This window comes from Leucoraja erinacea, chromosome 8 (assembly GCF_028641065.1).
Source record: "Leucoraja erinacea ecotype New England chromosome 8, Leri_hhj_1, whole genome shotgun sequence".
In the NCBI taxonomy this organism is placed as follows: domain Eukaryota; kingdom Metazoa; phylum Chordata; class Chondrichthyes; order Rajiformes; family Rajidae; genus Leucoraja; species Leucoraja erinaceus.
This window is the reverse complement of record NC_073384.1, coordinates 44,463,121-44,481,975: the sequence shown is the minus strand read 5'-3', so window position 1 is coordinate 44,481,975 and position 18,855 is coordinate 44,463,121. Positions and strand designations below refer to the sequence as shown.

Below are 18,855 nucleotides of genomic sequence, written 5' to 3'. Positions count from 1 at the left end.
GCATGACCCCGGTGAACAGCTGGTACTGCAGGAAAGCAATGTGATGTGGGTGTTGGTCAAGGAATGGTGTTAAAAGTACCTCGATATAGTGCGAAATGCATGTATCGTATGTTGGACATTATTGCTAGGTGAACAATAAGAATACATGATATTAAATAAGGTGTTTCATGCACTCATACTAGATTTAGAAATGCAGATTAAACTGCCTTAGTTGACCTTGATTCTGTTTGTTATGAAGACACCTTAATCTGTTTTGGCAAGGTTATGGTACTTCTACCTGTACAAAAAATAGATTCTTGGTGTTTGCTTCCTAGTTTACTTTCTGTACAGCCATTTTCTAATATCACCTAACAATACAAAATTCTTAAGGGGTTGGACAGGCTAGATGCAGGAAGATTGTTCCCAATGTTGGGGAAGTCCAGAACAAGGGGTCACAGTTTAAGGATAAAGGAGAAATCTTTTAGGACTGAGATGAGAAAAACATTTTTTTCATACACAGAATCTGTGGAATTCTCTGCCACAGAAGGTAGTTGAGGCCACAGTTCATTGGCTATATTTAAGTGGGAGTTAGATGTGGCCCTAGTGGCTAAAGGGATCAGGGGAACGGAGAGAAGGCAGGTACAGGATACTGAGTTGGATGATCAGCCATGATCATATTGAATGGCGGTGCAGGCTCGAAGGACCGAATGACCTACTCCTGCACCTATTTTCTATTTCTATACCCCCCCCCCAAAGTAATTCCTGTTCCCCACCCCCATCCTCTTGAAGACATTGCTCCCCTTTTCCACCCATCCACAAATGCCTAAGGAACAAAGTCTATGGAGAGCCGGGTTAGGAGAGGCCCACTTCCATCGACAGTTGGCACAGTGGCAGGACTGGTAGAGCTGCTGCCTCAGAGTGTCAGAGATCCGGGTTTGATCCTGACGTCGGGTATTGCCTGCATGGAGTTTGCACGTTCTCTCTGTGACTGAGTGTGTTTCCCCCAGGTGGTCCGGTTTCCACACACCTCGCAAGAACGTGGGGGGTTGTAGGTTAATTAGCCTCTGTCAATTGCACCTAATGTGTGGGGAGTCGCAAAACATGGAACTAATGTGAATGGCAAGAGATGGTTGGTGTGGACTTGGTGGGCCGAAGGGCCTGTATCTGTGCTGCATCTCAGACTAGACTAGTCAGCCTTCAGATCAGCTGCAATATGTGGAACAATTGGCAACACACTTATTTAAGAGATATAAGATCTGACTAACCACCAAGGAATTAAGGAACATGAACGAGAGATAAGGAGAGCAATTGTGTGGTTTAAGCTATCTCTCAATTAGTTCTGAATGAATATCCCGGGCATAATTCTCTCCCTAAAACAGAGATTGTGAATCCCACTCCCATATCTAATGTTATCAGGTATCTCCCCATAGTGCCTCACTTATCAGTGAAGAAAGTGTTACCCAAAGTTAGAGGTTGGGCATACCATCCTTTCTAGCGAGATCGCACATCTGTTTTGCAGCACATTGGGTTACTAGCTCAGTCTTGCTCTAAATGGACTCTTGACAATTTACCTTGGTAGCCTTCAGCTCCGTTGCCTTTGGAGAACCAGGCAGGAGGAGAATGACTCATGGTGGCAAGTGCCTCATGCCATGAAGCATTGGATACTGTTAAAATGACTAATAACACATAATTAATATTCATGTTTCCCTCCGAAGAGTCTATCACCTGAGGTCATGGTCTCAAAATAAGAAGCCAACCATTCAGGATAAAGATGACATAAATCTCTGGAAGACAGTGATTCCTTGTAACTTTCTTCCCTTGAGGTCCATGGAGGCTCTGATGTGGATTGTCTTCAAGGCAGAGTTTGATATGAAGGGAATCAAGGGATATAGGATGCGAGAAACAATGTACTGCAGATATCAGTTTACAAAAAAACTCAAGGTGTTGGAGTAACTCAGCAGGTCAGGCAGCATCTCTGAAGGACATGATTATGAGATGTTCCGTGTCGAGACCCTTCTTCTGTGATTGTAGTGGGGTGGAGAAAGTTGGAAAAGAACTTGGGGTGGGACAAAGCCTGGCCACTCCTAGGCAGTTGCAGGTGAGGGGGATGGATTGGCAGATGAGTAAACAAAGGCTAAAGGTGAAGTGGAGTGAACTGTGAAGCCAGAGGAAGAGATATAAGATTAGTGTATGAAACTGGAGTTAAGATATCAGTCATGAACCTACTGAGCGGTGGAGCAGATGTTAGGGTTGAATGAGCTACTCCTGATTCTATATCCTACTTTTTAAAAGTCAGAACATACTGTGCCTCCATCTTAGGTCTAATAGACACAGGTTGAGATCAGGAGAAAAAGAAACAGCAATATCATATGCTGCTTAATATCAATGTTAAACTAGAATACAGAACAGTGCACCACAGGAGTAGGCCCAAAATGCTGGAGTAACTCAGCTGGACAGGCAGCATCTCTGGAGAGAGGAATGGGTGACGTTTCCGTTTAGCCTACAATGTCCGTGCCAATTATGATGCCAAGATAAACTAATCTGTTCTGCCTGAACATGATCCAAGTCCCTTCATATCAACGCTCCGATCCAAAAGCCTCATAAACGTCACAATTGCATCTGCCTCCACCATTACCCCGTTCTAGGACTCACCTGCTCAACACCATCCCAGTCCCAGTTTTTTAACTCCATCCAGTTGAGCTCCCTGGCTTCCTGACTAAAACTGACAGTTGTGAATCATTTCCAATTATTTTGTTTCCAAACTTCAGGCTTCCAGCACTTCTTAATCACGCCAACCCCTGCCAATCACCATGGCAATGTAATGCGAACAGCAATGAAGCCAGTCAAGCATGGCATTGAAGGCAGATTTCATTCGAAAATAAGAACGTCTGCACTTTCACTCTGGAATCTTTAAACATGACTTAATGGAAATTTCAGTTGTCGTGGGAATTAACGACACAATCGCAAGGGCAGGCCTGTGAACATAAAGTATGCAATTTGAGTGAAAATTGACTGTCAAAGTCTGAATACATCACTGGGCTACGCGGATGGGAGGACAGGATACTTTGTTAATTCACTCCCCTCTCCACTTACCACTCAATACCTCTGTTTAAATTGGGTCGAGAGAACATAGCCTATGAATGGCAGGTGAATACCGATTATGAAACACCCTGATTCTTTGGAACCATTCCCAAGATAAAGCCCCGTCCCTTACAAATGGCTGCTGCAGTCATCAGAAAAACAATAAGCGCCATAACTGTAGATAAGAGTGATCTCCCGAACCGCACTCACTCAGGCACAAACCCTGAATGACAGCTGGTTGACAAGCAAAAGGAAGAGATAGCGTGGACCATAAACCAAAAGCTAAGAATTTTTGTGATCATTCATTTCAACAGAACTCATGAATAAACACTGATTCATTAGTACCGAGATTGGCCAGGTAACCTTCTTTGTATAATCTCGTTACAGGCCTCGGTGACAATTTTTTGGATTTGCATTTCTTCAACAGAGTACAATGATTTCAGACTCAACGAAAATTCAAAGAATCAAAGTAAAACCATAAGACATAGCAGCAAAATTGGGCCATTCTGCCCATCAAGTCTACACTGCCATTCCATCATGGCTGATCTATTTATCCTTCTCAACCCCATTCTCCTGCCTTTTCCCTGTAACCTTGGATGCCCTGACTAATCAATAACTCCTCGCTTTAAATATATCCAATGATTTGGCCTCTGTCGCCATCTGAGGCAATGAATTCCACAGAGTACCACCCTCTGGACAACAACATTCCTCCTCATCTCCATTCTAAAGGTATATCCTTTTATTTTGAGGCTGTGCTCGGTGGTCTTAGACTCACCCATTACTCTGCACATCCATTCTATCCAGACACAGAACCTTGGAGGAGGCCGTCTGGCCTTTTTTACTTCTGACGATACCATGCTCCTTGAGTGCTGGACTAATATTTCTTTAAAGATATAGCAAGGAAACAGGCACTTCGGCCCACCTAGTCCATACTGACCATTGATCACCCGTTCACACTAGTTCGATGTTATCCTACTTGAATTTACAGAGGGCCAATTAACCTGCAAAGTCGCACATTTTTTGGATGTGGGAGAAAACTGGAGCACCCGGAGGAAACCCACGCAGTCCTTGGGATAACATGCAAACTTCACACGGACAGCACCCGAGGTCAGGATCGAACCCAGGTCTATGGCACTGTGAGGCAGCAGCTCGACTGTTGCATCACTGTGCTGCCCCTAAACATAGCTTACTTTGTGTAAATAGATTTTGGGCTTGAATGTCTGCAGACTTCACACCAAAAGCATGGCCCACAATTATGCGTCCAAAGTAAAACATAAAATGCTGGAAATTCTCATGTTAAGGAATATCTATGGAAAGAGAAAAAATAGTTAAAGTTTCCGGTTAAAGACCAACAGAACTGGTGGAGTAAGAAAATGAGGCTGACACAGTGGCGCAACTGTAAAGTTGCCTTATAGTGCCAGAGACCTGGGTTTGATCCTGACTACGGGTGCTGCCAAATGGAGTTTGTACGTTCTTCCTGTGACTACATAGATTTTCTCTGGGTCCTCTAGTTTCCTCTCACACTCCAAAGATGTGCAGGTTTGTAGGTTAATTGGGTTCTGTAAATTGTTACTCATGTGTTGGACAGACTAAGTGCATGATTGATTGCTGGTTGTCATGGTCTCGGTGGGCCATAGGGCCTCTTTCTACACTGTATCTCTAAGTTCGATTTAGGTTGCAGTTGAGTGATTCCATTGATGTTATTATATCAGATTTTCTGCACCTGGAGTTTTTGTGATTTCAATCTCTTTATGTTCAGGAGAAATATAATTGCAATGGAGGCAATGTGGATAAGGTCCACTTGATTGATGCTCGTATGTTGTTTTATCAGGAATGTTTGAGCAATAGAGGCCTTTGCCAATTGAAACAGAATCAAAAAATGGTTGCAATCCAAAGGTTTCCAAAAGTTTCTAATTCCCTTTTTGGATGTCATTATTTAATTTGTTTCCACTGCTGTGCTTCACGGCACAGTCCAGGTCCAAACCACTCCCTGGGTTTAAAAACAATTCTCAGTTAGGTTTAGAAGAATGAGGGAAATTTTAATTTTAATAAAACATAAAATTCCAAGAGGCTTGACAGAGAAGATGCTGAGAAGATGTTTCACTCCCCCAATAGAACTTTCAGAGTAGAAGCAAGGAACTGCAGATGCTAGTTTACACTGGTTTATACTGTACGGTGGTGCAGCAGTAGCTATATTTAAGAGGGAGTTAGATGTGGCCCTTGTGGCTAAAAGGATCAGGGGGTATGGAGAGAAGGCAGGTACAGGATACTGAGCTGGATGATCAGCCATGATCACATTGAATGGCGGTGCAGGCTCGAAGGGCCGAATGGCCCTACTCCTGCACCAATTTTCTATGTTTCTATTTGCTACCTTACAACGCACAGAGCCAGAGACCTGGGTTCAATCCTGGCTATGGGGCTGTTTGTATCGAGTTTGTACGCTCTCCCCGTGACCTGCGTGGGTTTTCTCCGAGAACGTTGGTTTCCTCCCACACTCCAAAGGCGTACAGGTTTGTAGGTTAATTGGCTTGGTATAAATGTAAAAATTGTTCCTAGTGTGTTTAGGATAGTGTTAATGTGCAGGGATCGCTGTCGGCGTGGACTCGGTGGGCCGAAAGGCCTGTTTCCGCGCTGTATCTCTAAACCAAACTAAATGGACACAAAGTCTTCAAATAGCTCAGTGGGTCGGGCAGCATCTCCGGAATAACATGGAAAGGTGATGTTTCATGTCGGAACCCTTCTTCAAAGCTTTAGAGTCTGAAGGAACTGCAGGGTCACAACTTGAAATGTTCTCTATCTATGCCCTTCAGGCTTGCTGCCTGAACCACTGAGGTGCTCCAGCATTTTGTGTTAAACTTACAGGACATAGCTTCATATAAAGGAGTCATTTATTTAAGGTGTAGTAAATGGGATTTTATCTTTTTTTGTTAATCTGTGGGCTTCTCTGTCCCAGAGATTTCCGGAAGCTGAAACATTAAATGCACTCAAGGCAAAGTGGAAGATTTTTGGACGACAGGGGACACAAGGGTTGTATCAGGTAGGAAGATGGAGTTCAGGTCAAGGTCAGATCAGCCATACCTTATCCTCTCACTTCTAAATCTTACATTCCCATGACTGGACCGATGCTTGAACCTGCTATGGTATGAGGTAGAAGCAAATATAGAAGTCATTTAATTGGGAATGTTTGCATTTAGCTGATGTTGGGGCCCTTAGGTCAAAAACTCCAATTAGTACAGGCAGAGCTGCCACATCAGGTCCATAGGAGAAAGGTAAGATAATGCTCTCCAGACACAAGTACATGCACAAAGGGATGTGTAATTTATCTTCAAGTAAATGTTTCCTGTCATATCACCACTATCCACCCCAAAACTGGTGGCCAACACACACTTTCATCATTCACTGTTGTCGCTGTTGAAAGCAAAAGCTTTCAGTTCTTGTGACCAATCAACTTCTGGGCAGCACGTTGGCGCAGCAGTAGAGTTACTGCCTTATAGCACTAGAGATTCGATCCTGACTATGGGTGCTTGTCTGTACGGAGTTTGAATGTTCTCCCAGTGATCAGCGTGGGTTTTCTCCGGGTGCTCTGGTTTCCTCCCACACTGCAAAAGCGTGCACGTTTCTAGGCTAAGGGGCTTGGTACGATTGTAAATTGTCATTAGTTTGTGTATTATAGTGTTAAATCATGGGACGGCATGGACGTGGTGGGATGAAGGGCCTGTTACCGCGCAGTATCTCTAAACTAAACTAAACTACAGCAGACGTTCTCCTGTGGTAGAGTCATACAGCTTGAAAACACGCCAACCAACATGCCCCAACTACACTAGTCCCACCTGTCCGCACTTTTCCCATATCCCTCTAAACCTATCCTATCCATAGATGAGAAGTAATTAAAAGTTACCTCTTTTATCTCTTTCATACCCATTTGGTTACACCATGGTAGACACAAATTGCTGGAGTAACTCAGCGGGATAGGCAGCATCTCTGGATAGAAGGAACGGGTGACGTTTCCGTTCATGACCCTTCTTCAGACTGTACACTATGCCGTTTTCTTCATGGTCCAAGGTCAAATCTAAGGCAACAGGGTTCTGGACACGTTTATAAATTATCAAAGAATCTGAACAAATCTGATGAGCACCAGGATCAGCTATAACGATTCAGCAAAACATCTTTGCTTTAGTACTCTGGTGATTTTTCCTCCTTAATCTTCACTGTGGTAGTTGAAGTAAGTTCACAGAAACTATTTTGTTCAGTTTAGCAACCAAATTGTTCAGTCTGTTGGCCATATCCTGGTCTCCACTATGGCTTCCTGACGGGCTCTTAAACCTGTCAGATCACGCTAAGGAATTCAAGAGGTACGTTGTATTGGAAAGTTTTATGTTTGCGAACTTGAATGAAATCTGTTGCAAGATTGTGTAGATTTAAAATGTTTAATTAGTAATAGAGGTAACGGGGAGAAGCTTTGGTCCAGCTTGGCATTTGTCTGACAGTCTCATATGTTCCTGGTCCTGGCGTTTTCTGTAAATACATAGAGAATGGATTAAGCAAAAGCGCTGGGCAGCCGTGCTGGACAGGGCCCGGCCGCCGGCAGAGCAAGGAGAGACGTTGGCAAGCGAGAGGGCGGTCAGCGGGCGAGCACGGCCGTGATAGAGTGAGAAGGGCAGCGGCCAAGTACATGTGATAATAAAGTAACAATCAATCGATCGATCAATCAATAAAACAATAATCTACCTTAACTCACTGTTTTATAAATTGTTGGGCCCGAATCAAAGATAAAATCTTTTCTCACTCTGCTGAGCCGGTCCGAATGTAACATATGAATGTAAGCAGTCAAGAGTCTTTAGAGAGATACATTGTGGAAACGAGCCCTTTGGCTCACCGAGACTGCGCCGACCAGCGATCACCCCGTACACTAACCTACACACACTATGGAGCACTCGGACAGACACACGCGGTCACAGGGAGATCATACAAACTCAGTACAGACAACACCCGTAGTTATGATCGAACCCCGGTCTCCGGTGTTATAAGGCAGCAACTCTACCGTTGCACCACCGTGTCACCCAGAAAGTCAAATGTTATGTTTAGATTGGGTAAATGCACAAGATAGGGGAATCAAGAACCAGAGGACATAGGATTAAGATGAGGGGAGAAAGATTTAATAGGAACCTGAGCAGCAAATTTTGTACACTGAGGGTCATAAGGTCACAAGTGATAGGAGAAGAATTAGGCCATTCGGCCCACCAGGTCTACTCTGCCATTCAATCATGGCTGATCTATCTCTCCCTCCTAACTCCATTCTCCTGCCTTTTCCCCATAACCCCTGACACCCGTACTAATCAAGAATCTATCTCTGCTTTAAATATATCAATTGACTTGGCGTGCACAGCCTTCTGTGGCAAAGAACTCCACAGATTCACCACCCTCTGACTAAAGAAATTCCTTCTCATCTCCTTCCTAAAGGTTAGTCCTTTAATTCTGACACTATGACCTCTAGTCCTAGACTCCCACTAGTGGAAACATTCTATCCACATCCACTCTATCCAAGCCTTTCACTATTCCGTACATTTCAAGAGATCTTCCCCTCATTCGTCTAAACTCCAGCGAGCACAGGCCCAGTGCCATCAAACACTCATCAGGTTGGTATCTGGAACCTGGTGCCAGAGAAAGTAGTTGAGGCAGGTAATATAACAACGTTACATAGATAGATACCTAGATAATAAATGCAGGAGTAGGCCATTCAGCCCTTTGAGCCAGCACCGCCATTCAATGTGATCATGGCTGATCATCCACAATCAGTACCCCGTTCCTGCCTTCTCCCCATATCCCTTGATTCCACTAGCCCTAAGAGCTCTATCTAACTCTCTTTTGAATGCATCCAGTGAATCAGCCTCCACTGCCTTCTGAGGCTGAGAATTCCACAAATTCACAACTCTCTGTGTGAAAACATTTTCCCTCATCTCAGTTCTAAATGGCCTACCCCTTATTCTTAAACTGTGGCCCCTGGTTCTGGACTCTCACAACATTGGGAACATGTTTCCTGCATCTAGCATGTCCAATGCCTTAATAATTTTATAGGTTTCTATAAGATTCCCTCTCATCCTTCTAAATTCCAGTGAATACAAGCCCAGCCACACCATTCTTTCATCATATGACAGCCCCGCCATCCTGGGAATTAACCTCATGAATCTACACTGCATTCCCTCAATAGCAAGAACGTTAATTAAGATTTTGGACAGGTACATAGATAGGAAATATTTGGAGCTGCTTATGTAGATGGAGTGGACAAATTGGGCCAAAAGGCTTTTTTCCACACTGGCCGACTCTATGACACCTTCCCTCTGTAATAGGATGTGCATGTCCCATTGATAATTCTGGGAACTAGCTCATCTCCCCTGCAGCCTCGGCCTTCTCTTTGAGTGGTGTTTCTGCTGTCTGGCTGCTTTGCGGCCTAAACATGGAGGCAATTTTCACACAGCCAGATATACAGCATGAGATGCATGGTTGAGATATTAATGTTAATAGGACACTGGGGAAAACTCTCTTTGCTCCTTTAGATAATGCCATAAGATATTATACATCCACCTGAGAAAGTAAACGGGCCTTGTTTTAACATCTCATACCTGATGCACACACTGTACTCTCTGTGTTGCTCTGGAGGGTCAGTATAGATTTTAGTTTATTGTTACTATTATTGTCATGTGTACTGAGGTACAGTGAAAAGCTTATTGTTGTGTGCTATCCAGTCAACGAAAAGGCTATGCATGATACAAATCAAGCCATCCACAGTGTACAGATAGAGGATAACGTTTAGTGCATGATAAAGTCCAGCAAAATCTGATCAAGACTGCTCTCAAGTTGGTGAGAGGATGGATTAGTTGCCTGATAACAGCTGGGAAGAAACAGTCCATGAATTTGGAGGTATGCATTTTTAAACTTCTGTACTCCTGCTCAAGTCCCTTGAATTCAATGTCAATGAAACTCATGTTCTGAATACCCGTACAATTTGGGGTATGTATACATTTTTATTTTGCCCCCATGAACCATTTCCTGGTCCCATTGTAATGCGGCCTTTTATTTGGTTTCGCCAATCCCTGCATTTGCCTTCAAGGCTGTAAAATATGCTGAAAATATCCAAAACTAGAAGAAATGTTGGGGAAAGAAAAAAATGTGGTGCTTTCTGTGTTTCTGAGGATATATCCCTTTAAGTGCTCCTGGCATCCTCCGTGACTTGATTAGCAGCCAGCTCATCTGAAAATTTCAGTTGGACTGACCATGGAAAACTCAGATCATTCAGTTGCAGATCAGCCAGCGTTGGCTCATTACAGCCCAGCTTTCTCTCCTCACATTGGAAAATGTGTCAAAAGTGTTCCTTGTCAGTGGCAACATGCATTGAAATATGACATACTCTGTGCAGGCTTCAGCCAACCATTTGCATGCTTTAGTAATCCGATTACACTTGCTTTTGAAGATGCCTTGTCACATTTTAGGCTTTCTTTTCCAGATCAATATGTAGAGCTGTATTTTATTTAGAAACAACTTAGAGGCTATCTTTTCATACTCACGCTGGTGCTAGGTAAAAACCGAGGCACTTTGGATTGAAAGGGGGAACTCATGATCTGAGTCAGAGTCTGATCCTTCACGTCGTAGTGTCCTGGTGCCGGCCCTTCTTTCTGCAGGGCAGAGAAGAGGCAATCAGTGAATGATCCAACTAAATGGCAGTCAAATTACTGGCTAATCAAAGGCCTCATGTGTTGTGGTACGGGCCCACAATTGTCAGCAACCCATATCAACACACTCAAGTAACCATTCTTCATTTGTGTGAGTCCAGATGGTCAATTATTGGCCGCATTATAACAATGCGGAGCTGACCAGATGTCTGGGCAAGGCATGTTACAAAGCAGTGCATAGCTCAGGAATTAGTCCTCTCAGTCTACAGTGCTTTCATTAATCCTTAAGAGGGACTGAATACAGAATATTTATGGATTCACTTTCTCAGTAAGAAAACAAAGAGCTTAATTTGTTATTCATGGCATCCTTTCTTATTCACCTCAAAAAAATGTTTTTCAATGAATGAGCCAAGAAAAGATCAAAAGAGTAAAAAAAAATGAGAAAGCAAGAAAATGAAAATCCAGACATGAAGATTTTATGGAGGGAGGAACCCATGAAAGATCAATCTTCAAAGATGAAAAACGTTGCCCAGACATGACAGATGCTGCCTCAACCGAGGGTCTAGGAACCAGTTCCTTCTTGAACTAAAAATCTTTAGTCAATCTTCAGTCTGAAACGGCACGGAAACATGCTCTTCGGCCAGAACGCCAACGTCAATCCCCCGTTCACACTAATTCTGCTCCGGCGCGACTCGTCAGCAGCGGCTCTGCCTCACCGCGTTGAGTTTTTCTCCTAGTATGTTTTTGTCTACCTTCGATTTTGGGGTGGGGGGGAGGGAGGGGGAAACTTTTTAATCTCTGCAGTTCCTTCTTAACGAGGAGTGGCCTCCAACTAAGAACCGGGGGACTTTAGTAAATGTTTGCCGATTCCGGAGTTTAGAGAGGAACGGCTGCTGCACGGAAACACGGCAGGTCTGTGGACTCTTCGGCCCGCGGGTCCCTGGAGGGAGACCGCTTTTCAGGGCTCCCGCAACGTGTCCGAAGAGCTCCTGGAGCGGGGCCAACCATCAAATCACCCCGTTCACGCCACGCCAATTCTGTGTTATCCAAAGAGTGCTTTTTTTCACCCCACTCCCTGCACACTAGGAGCAATTTACAGAGGCGAATTAACCTACAAAACCACACATCTTTGGGATATGGGCGAAGAAACTGGAACACCCAGAGGAAACCCAGGAGGTCACAGGAATAATGTGCAAACTAGGCACAGCCAGCCCCCAAGGTCAGGATCCAACCAGGGACTCCAGTACTGTGAGGCTGCGCACTGTGCACTCTGCTGCCAAATTCTTGTGGATCTCCAGTTCCCTGCACTTGATAAAAACAATATAAACATAAATTAAAGATAGAATTCTTTAATTTGTCTTTTGCTTTTATATCTCAAAGTGCAACATTTTGCAGACAACTATGCATGCACGATGATGAGAAGTCGCATGTCCAGTCTACCCGTAGATGCTGCCTGGCCTGCTGAGTTCCTCGAGCACTTTGTTTTGATCAAGGTTTCTATATCTGTAGGCTCTTGGGTTTAGGTTTATCATTGTCATGTGTACTCAGGTATAGTGAAAAGCATTTGTTTTCATGCTATCCAATCAAATCCGATAATACTTAAATGGAATACAATCAAGTATAAAAGATACAGCGAAGAGAAAGAAGATAAGATACAAAGTGACTCCATGTTAGAATCTTCACGATAGATTGTCTCTTTTAGCGATACATTTAATGGTTTACTTAAACCCCTAAAGAATGAATGGGATGACCCTGCTAGTTATTTTAGTGGGTAGTCATTGTGATCTGACCTTTGGCCTGAACCCCATGGCTAAAATCACATTTGCCATCTTTTTTCATTTGTGAAGCTGGTGGTCACAATATCTCTTCCTTGTGCAGTTCAACTAAACATCATTGAAGCCACAGGGTTCTGCTTTTGTGCAGTGATGAGCTTGTGGTTATTTATCCTATGCGTATCCTATAATTGCCTTATTGGAAAAGTGGGTAAATATGAACTGCATAAAAGTTATGTTTAGATGAAGGGTCTTGATGCGAAACATTGTCTGTCCATTCCTGTTCAAAGGGATTGTCTGATCCAGAGTTCCTCAAGCTGCGTTCCTTATTTGCTCCAGATTCCAGCATCTGCAGTCCCTTGTGCTTTGCTGAATATTAACTGCTGTTTCCCAGAATATATCTGATTCATCAAATGAAAACTTGGGAGCTATAGCAATGGAGTCATATAAGTGATGTGCAGTCTTGAGTACTCTGTAGATTTTACACCTGATATTCAGCATAAGCGGGGCAGGGTTCAGTGTGCTCTGGAGTGAAGAGATATTAACAGATAGCCACAACACTGCTGTGTATTGTAATATATTTCATTTTTTAAAACAATTTCTGTTATATTTTTCTTAAAGGTTGCCTCTATATGTAACTTCTCTGGCATTTGTCCAACCATCTGCCTATCAAAAAAGTCTCGTCATCTCCATCAACCTATTACCTGCAAGGCCTCTTCTCCCAAAATGAGTCTCAAGAAGGGTCCCAACCCTGAAACATCACCAATCCATGCTCTCCAGAGATGTTGCCTAACCCGCTGAGTTACTCCAACACTCTGTGTCTGCCTCCATAAGACCACAACACATAGGAGCAGAATTGGGCCATTCAGCCCATCGAGTCTACTCCACCATTCAATCATGGCTGATCTATTTTTCACTCTCGACCCAATTCTCCTGCCATCTCCCCGTAAATCTTTAACATCTTTACTAATCAAGAATCTATCAATCTCTGCTTGATACCCAATGTCTTGGCCTCGACAGCCATCTGTGGCAATATAGTCCACAGATTCACCACCCTTTGGCAAAATAAATTCCTTCTCAACTACATTCCGAAGGTACGTCCTTTTATTCTGAGGCTCTGTATATACCTTGGACTGGACCAAGCACAATAATATATTCAACAGCACAATAACATTCAACAATATCAAATACAGTGAGTAAATGTTTTATATTTAAGGAATTTTGATCCATTTGGCTATCCTGTCGGATGTCAGGACCTTCATTGAACTGTTGCTTTAATTCCCTGCCAATATTATTCTACAAATGGGAAACCAGTGGGTGCACAGTCGTGGTGCAAACTTGTGCCTGTTAACCTGAACAAGGGTTTCTATCTGCTGTGACACTGATTATTTTTCCAATGTTTTTTTACCTTGCCCCACTTACTACCATTAAATGCTGAACTCACAAGGTAATAACAGATTATTCACAAAAGTAAAGTGAGCCTAGAACATTAACCAAAACATTATTGTTTATAAAGAGACCATGTGCTGGTAAATGGGATTAATATAATGGACACTTAATGGTCTGCGTGAACAAAGTGGGTTGCAGGGCCTGTTTCTGTACTAGTCATAGAGCTATACAGCATGGAAACAAGTTCCTTGGCCCATCTTGGTCATACTGACCAAGTTTGCATTCTGGGTTAATCCTATTTGCCTGCATTTGGCCCATTTCCCACTAAACCCCATCCAAATATCTTCTCCATGCTGACCAAGATGTCATTGCGGGCTAGTTCCATTTGCTGTATACTGTATATCTGTCCAAATGTCTTTTAAGTTGTAAATGTGTTTATTATATTGTATGTAACATAAAAAAGTCGTACTGTTCAACTGTGTTACTTAGTAACTTGAACATCTATCTATAAAGGGTAAAAAAAATAAAGCAATTTCCTTACCTATAACAGCATCCTGCAAATGAATAAAACTCTATTCAAATGGCTGGAGGCGAATAGCTAACTCGTTATAGTGACTCACTAACCTCTTGCATTTTCCTGAATCAGGCATTTAAAATAAAACAAAGGCAGACAAAAATGCTGGAAAAACTCAGTGGGTGGGGCAGCATCTATGGAGCAAAGGAAATAGGCAACGTTTCAGGTCGAAACCCTTCTTCAGACTGATGTGAGAGTAGGGGGGGGAGGGGGGGTGCGGGAAGAAGAAAGGAAGAGGAGGAGTCAGTGGGCTGAGGGAGAGCTGAGAAGGGGAGGAGGAAGTAGGGACTATCTGAAATTAGAGAAGTCAATGTTCATATTGCTGGGGTATAAACTGCCCAAGCGAAATATGAGGTGCTGCTCTTCCAATTTACGGTGGTCCTCACTCTGGCCATGGAGGAGGCCCAGGACAGAAAGGTTGGATTCGGAATGGGAGGGGGAGTTGAAGTGCTGAGCCACCAGGAGATCAGGTTGGTTATTGCGAACCGAGCGGAGGTGTTCAGCGAAGCGATCGACAAGCCGACGTTGGGTCTCACCGATGTAGAGCAGCTGACACCTGGAGCAGGGGATGCAATAGATGAGGTTGGAGGAGGTGCAGGTGAACCTCTGCTGCACCTGGAAAGACTGCTTGGGTCCTTGAATGCAGTCAAGGGGGGGAGGTAAAGCGACAAGTGTAGCATTTCTTGCGGTTACAAGGGAAAGTGACAGGAGAGGGGGTGGTTCGGGAGGGAAGGGGCGAATTGACCAGGGAGTTACGGAGGGAGCAGTCTCTGTGGAAAGCAGACAGGGGAGAAGATGGGAAGATGTGGCAACTAGTGGGGTCAATGCTTTGGCACTGCATTTGTACCTACAACCTTTTGGCTGAGAGGTATACTAATCGGTGAAGGTTTTTTTGTTAATCGTGCACTCGAAAGAAGAGAAAATCCTTTAAAAATTAGAGATTGGAGCCTTACGCAAGTTGGTTGGAGGTTGCGAAAATGTCGGAGGATTATTTGTTGTATGTGACGGTTGGTAGAGTGGAAGGTGAGAACAAGGAGGACTCTGCCCTTGTTACAAATGGGAGGATGGGGAGTGAGAGCAGAGTCACAGGGCATAGAAGAGACCCAGGTGGGAGCCTCATCTATGGTAGAAGAGTGGGACCCCCGTTCCCTGAAAAATGAGGACATCTCCGATGCCCTGGTATGGAACACCTCATGCTGGGTGCAGATGCGGCGTAGACGGAGGAATTTGGAGATGGGGATGGAGTCCTTATAGGAAGCAGGGTGCGAAGAGGTGTAGTCCAGATAGCCATGGGAGTCAGTGGGTTTATAGTGGATGTCGGTCAGTAGTCTATCACCTGCGATGGAGATAGTGAGGTCAACAAAATGTTAGATAAATGTCGGAAATGGTCCAGGTGTATTTGAGTGCCGGATGGATGTTAGTGGTGAAATGGGTGAAGTCAGTGTGTGGGTGCAGGATGTAGCACCAATGCAGTCGTCTGCATAAAAATATAACATCTTGCTTAATGCTCCAATCTCTCATTTTTAAAGGATTTTCTCTTCTTTCGAGTGCACGATTAACAAAAAAACCTTCACCGTTTAGTATACCTCTCAGCCACAAGGTTGTAGGTATAAATCCAGTACCCAGAGCACATCATTCAGGCCTGCAGCCACAAAGGAGCATTGCACTGTCAGAGCTGCTGTCTTTATTAGATAGGGTGCTTAATCATAGCTCTGTCTGCTTTCGATCCCATGACAGTTCTACAGAAAAACAGCGGAGCTTCCAAACCCAGATGACATCGCCAAAACAAATTATTTGATCATTAACATATTACTCTTCGCTGGAGCCTGAAATCTGGACACAGGATTTACTATCTAACTGCGACCAATTTCCCTTCTGGGATAGATAACGTTCTGTCGTATCGTGTCCATGCTTCAAAATATATATAATTGGCCACAATGCCCTTCATTATGCCCTGACAACTTATTTGTACTTTTATTTCTTTCACTCGAGCAAAGTAAACAAATAGAACTTGAAAACATATTATATCAGTACAAAAAGTGAAGAAACAAATGAAATGTATGTAAGGGAGGCACAGTGGTGCAGAGGTAGAGCTGTTGCCTCACAGCACCATAGACCCAGGGTGGATCCTGGCAATGGATGCTGTCTGTGCAGAGTTTGTACATTCTTCTTGTGATCCCATAGGTTTTCTCTGGGCGTTCTGGTTTCCTCCCACATTCCAAAGACTTGCAGTTTTATAGGTTAATTGCCTTCCATATATTGCCCCTAGTGTGGAAGATAGCACTGTTGTATGGGTGATCGAGAACCAGTGGACTCAGTGGGCCAAAGGGCCTGTTTTCACATTCTAAACTAAAACAAACTAAATACATAGCATCCATTGTAACTAGTGTATTTTCTTCCAGAAGTAACTTTAATTTTTATCTGGATTTGAAGACAATATTTTCATGAAAGAAAGAATGTAAAATGAAGAATTTACCATAGGAAGCGATGGTGGGAACAGACTGAACACATGCTTGAGGGCATTCAGATTTTATCTAGCTGCACTGGTACAATACAAATTGATGTCGTCTGGATAATGAATCTTCTGAGCTTTCACAAGAGAGCAGACTTACATATTACATTAATAAATCTACTCAAATGTCAGGACTGACTTCTCTTGATGTAATACAGCTGCAAAATTAACCCTAACCTACAATACGAACATCACAAGAAGGTAAAATTCAAACAGTAAGTCATGGTCATGGAGCATGGATTCGGGCCATTCGGCCCAACCTGCCCATGTCGACCTATCTATACTAGTCCCACATGCTTGCGTTTGGCCATATCCCTCGAAACCTTTCCTATCCATGTAATTGTCCAAATGTTTTTTAAATGCTGTGATAGTATCTGCCTCAACTACCTCCTCTGGAAGCTCGTTCCATATACCTACCACCCTGTTTGTGAAAAGGTTGCCCTTCAGGTTCCCCCCCTCATCTTAAACCTATCTCCTCTGGTTCTTGATTCCCTTACTCTGGGTACAAGATTCTGAGCATTTACCCTATTCCTCTCATGATGTTATGCACTTCCAGAAGATCACCCCTCATTCTCCTGCACTCCAAGGAATAAAGTCCTAGCCTGCTCAACTTCTCCGTACAGATCAGGCCCGAGTGAAAAGATTGTAACTAGTACATTTCAGGCGTTCATCTTATGTTGCATTGCCATTCCTCCACAAGTAGGGAGATGATTCTGTGTCTGTGGAGGACAGTTGGCAAGAACATAGGATGAACGGCAGTAATTTACCAATTATGGCTCATCAAGAACTTTGCCAGAGGTCCAATGGGATTTTCTCAGAAAAATTACTGGATGATAGCTGTGCAGATCACTTGTTTAAACTACAATGTTCCTTTTAGATTTGTACTCGGGGTGTTGGGAAAATCAGTGGCATTTTCTGCACATTTGTGGTAACACTGAGAGCACTGGGGAGAAACCATACTGTGCAGAACTACAATCACCTTAAACAGACAGTAACACAAATCAGCTGGGGGTCGTGGTAATCAGGTTTTATGGTGGCCAAAGAATTTCAAACTTTGCCACGGTGATATTTGGATTAAAAAAAAGAGGCATAGTGTTAAAGAAAGTCAACATGTCAGGGCAGCATCTTTGGCGAAGATGGATAGGCGACATGTTGGGTCGGGATTTTTCTTCAGACTGATTATAGTAGGGAGGAGAAGACTGGAAGTGAGGCGGGTGTAGGACAAAGCCTGGCAAATGATAGATGGCTACTGGTGAGGGGAGGTTTTGGTTGGCAGATGGTTGGTCAAAAGGCCGAAGATGAAAAGACCTGGGGAAGGGGTGGTTTTGGAGGGAAGAGATGAGTAAACCAAGGAGTTGCGGACGGAGTAGTCGTTTTTTTAGAGATACAGTGAGGAAACAGGACATTCGGCTCACTGGTTCCACACTGACAGGCCTTCACCCCATACACTAACACTATCCTACACCCTAGGGACAATGTTTACAGAAACAATTAACCTAAAAAAGCTGTATGTCTTTGGAATGTGGGAGGATACCAGAGCACCCAGAGAAACCTCATGAGGTCACGAGAACATACAAACTCCATACGAACAGCATCCGTGGTCAGCGTCAAACCTGGGTCTCTGGCGCTGTAAGACAGCAGCTCTATTGCTGTACCACTGTGCGGAAACCTAAAAGGAGTGGGAATGAGAAGATGTGACTGGTGGTGGGATCATATTGAAGGTGGTGGAAATGTTTGAGAATGGAGAGTATTTGAATTCAAAGGTTTAGATAAATTGAAATCTTGCAGCTTCGTGGTGAGCCTCAGGAGTCTTACAGCTGGGTTTTCACATAGCTGCTGGAAAATCATAAACTGAAGATCAGCAGCAGCTGTTAGGTAAGG

General features: G+C 43.7%; 1 protein-coding gene across 2 annotated transcripts in view; it reads right to left on the bottom strand.

The window, feature by feature from the left end:
• Positions 1–805: 805 nt before the first annotated feature.
• stpg4 (sperm-tail PG-rich repeat containing 4) overlaps positions 806–18,855 on the bottom strand; it is a 42,301-nt gene continuing 24,251 nt past the window's right edge. For both annotated transcript variants that reach the window (XM_055639611.1, XM_055639612.1), the window contains 2 exons: positions 10,623–10,730; positions 806–7,575 (listed from right to left, as the gene is read on the bottom strand). In XM_055639611.1, the coding sequence (XP_055495586.1) occupies positions 7,492–7,575; positions 10,623–10,730 (192 nt within the window). In that variant the 3' untranslated portion in view covers positions 806–7,491. The remainder of the gene's footprint in view (positions 7,576–10,622; positions 10,731–18,855) is intronic.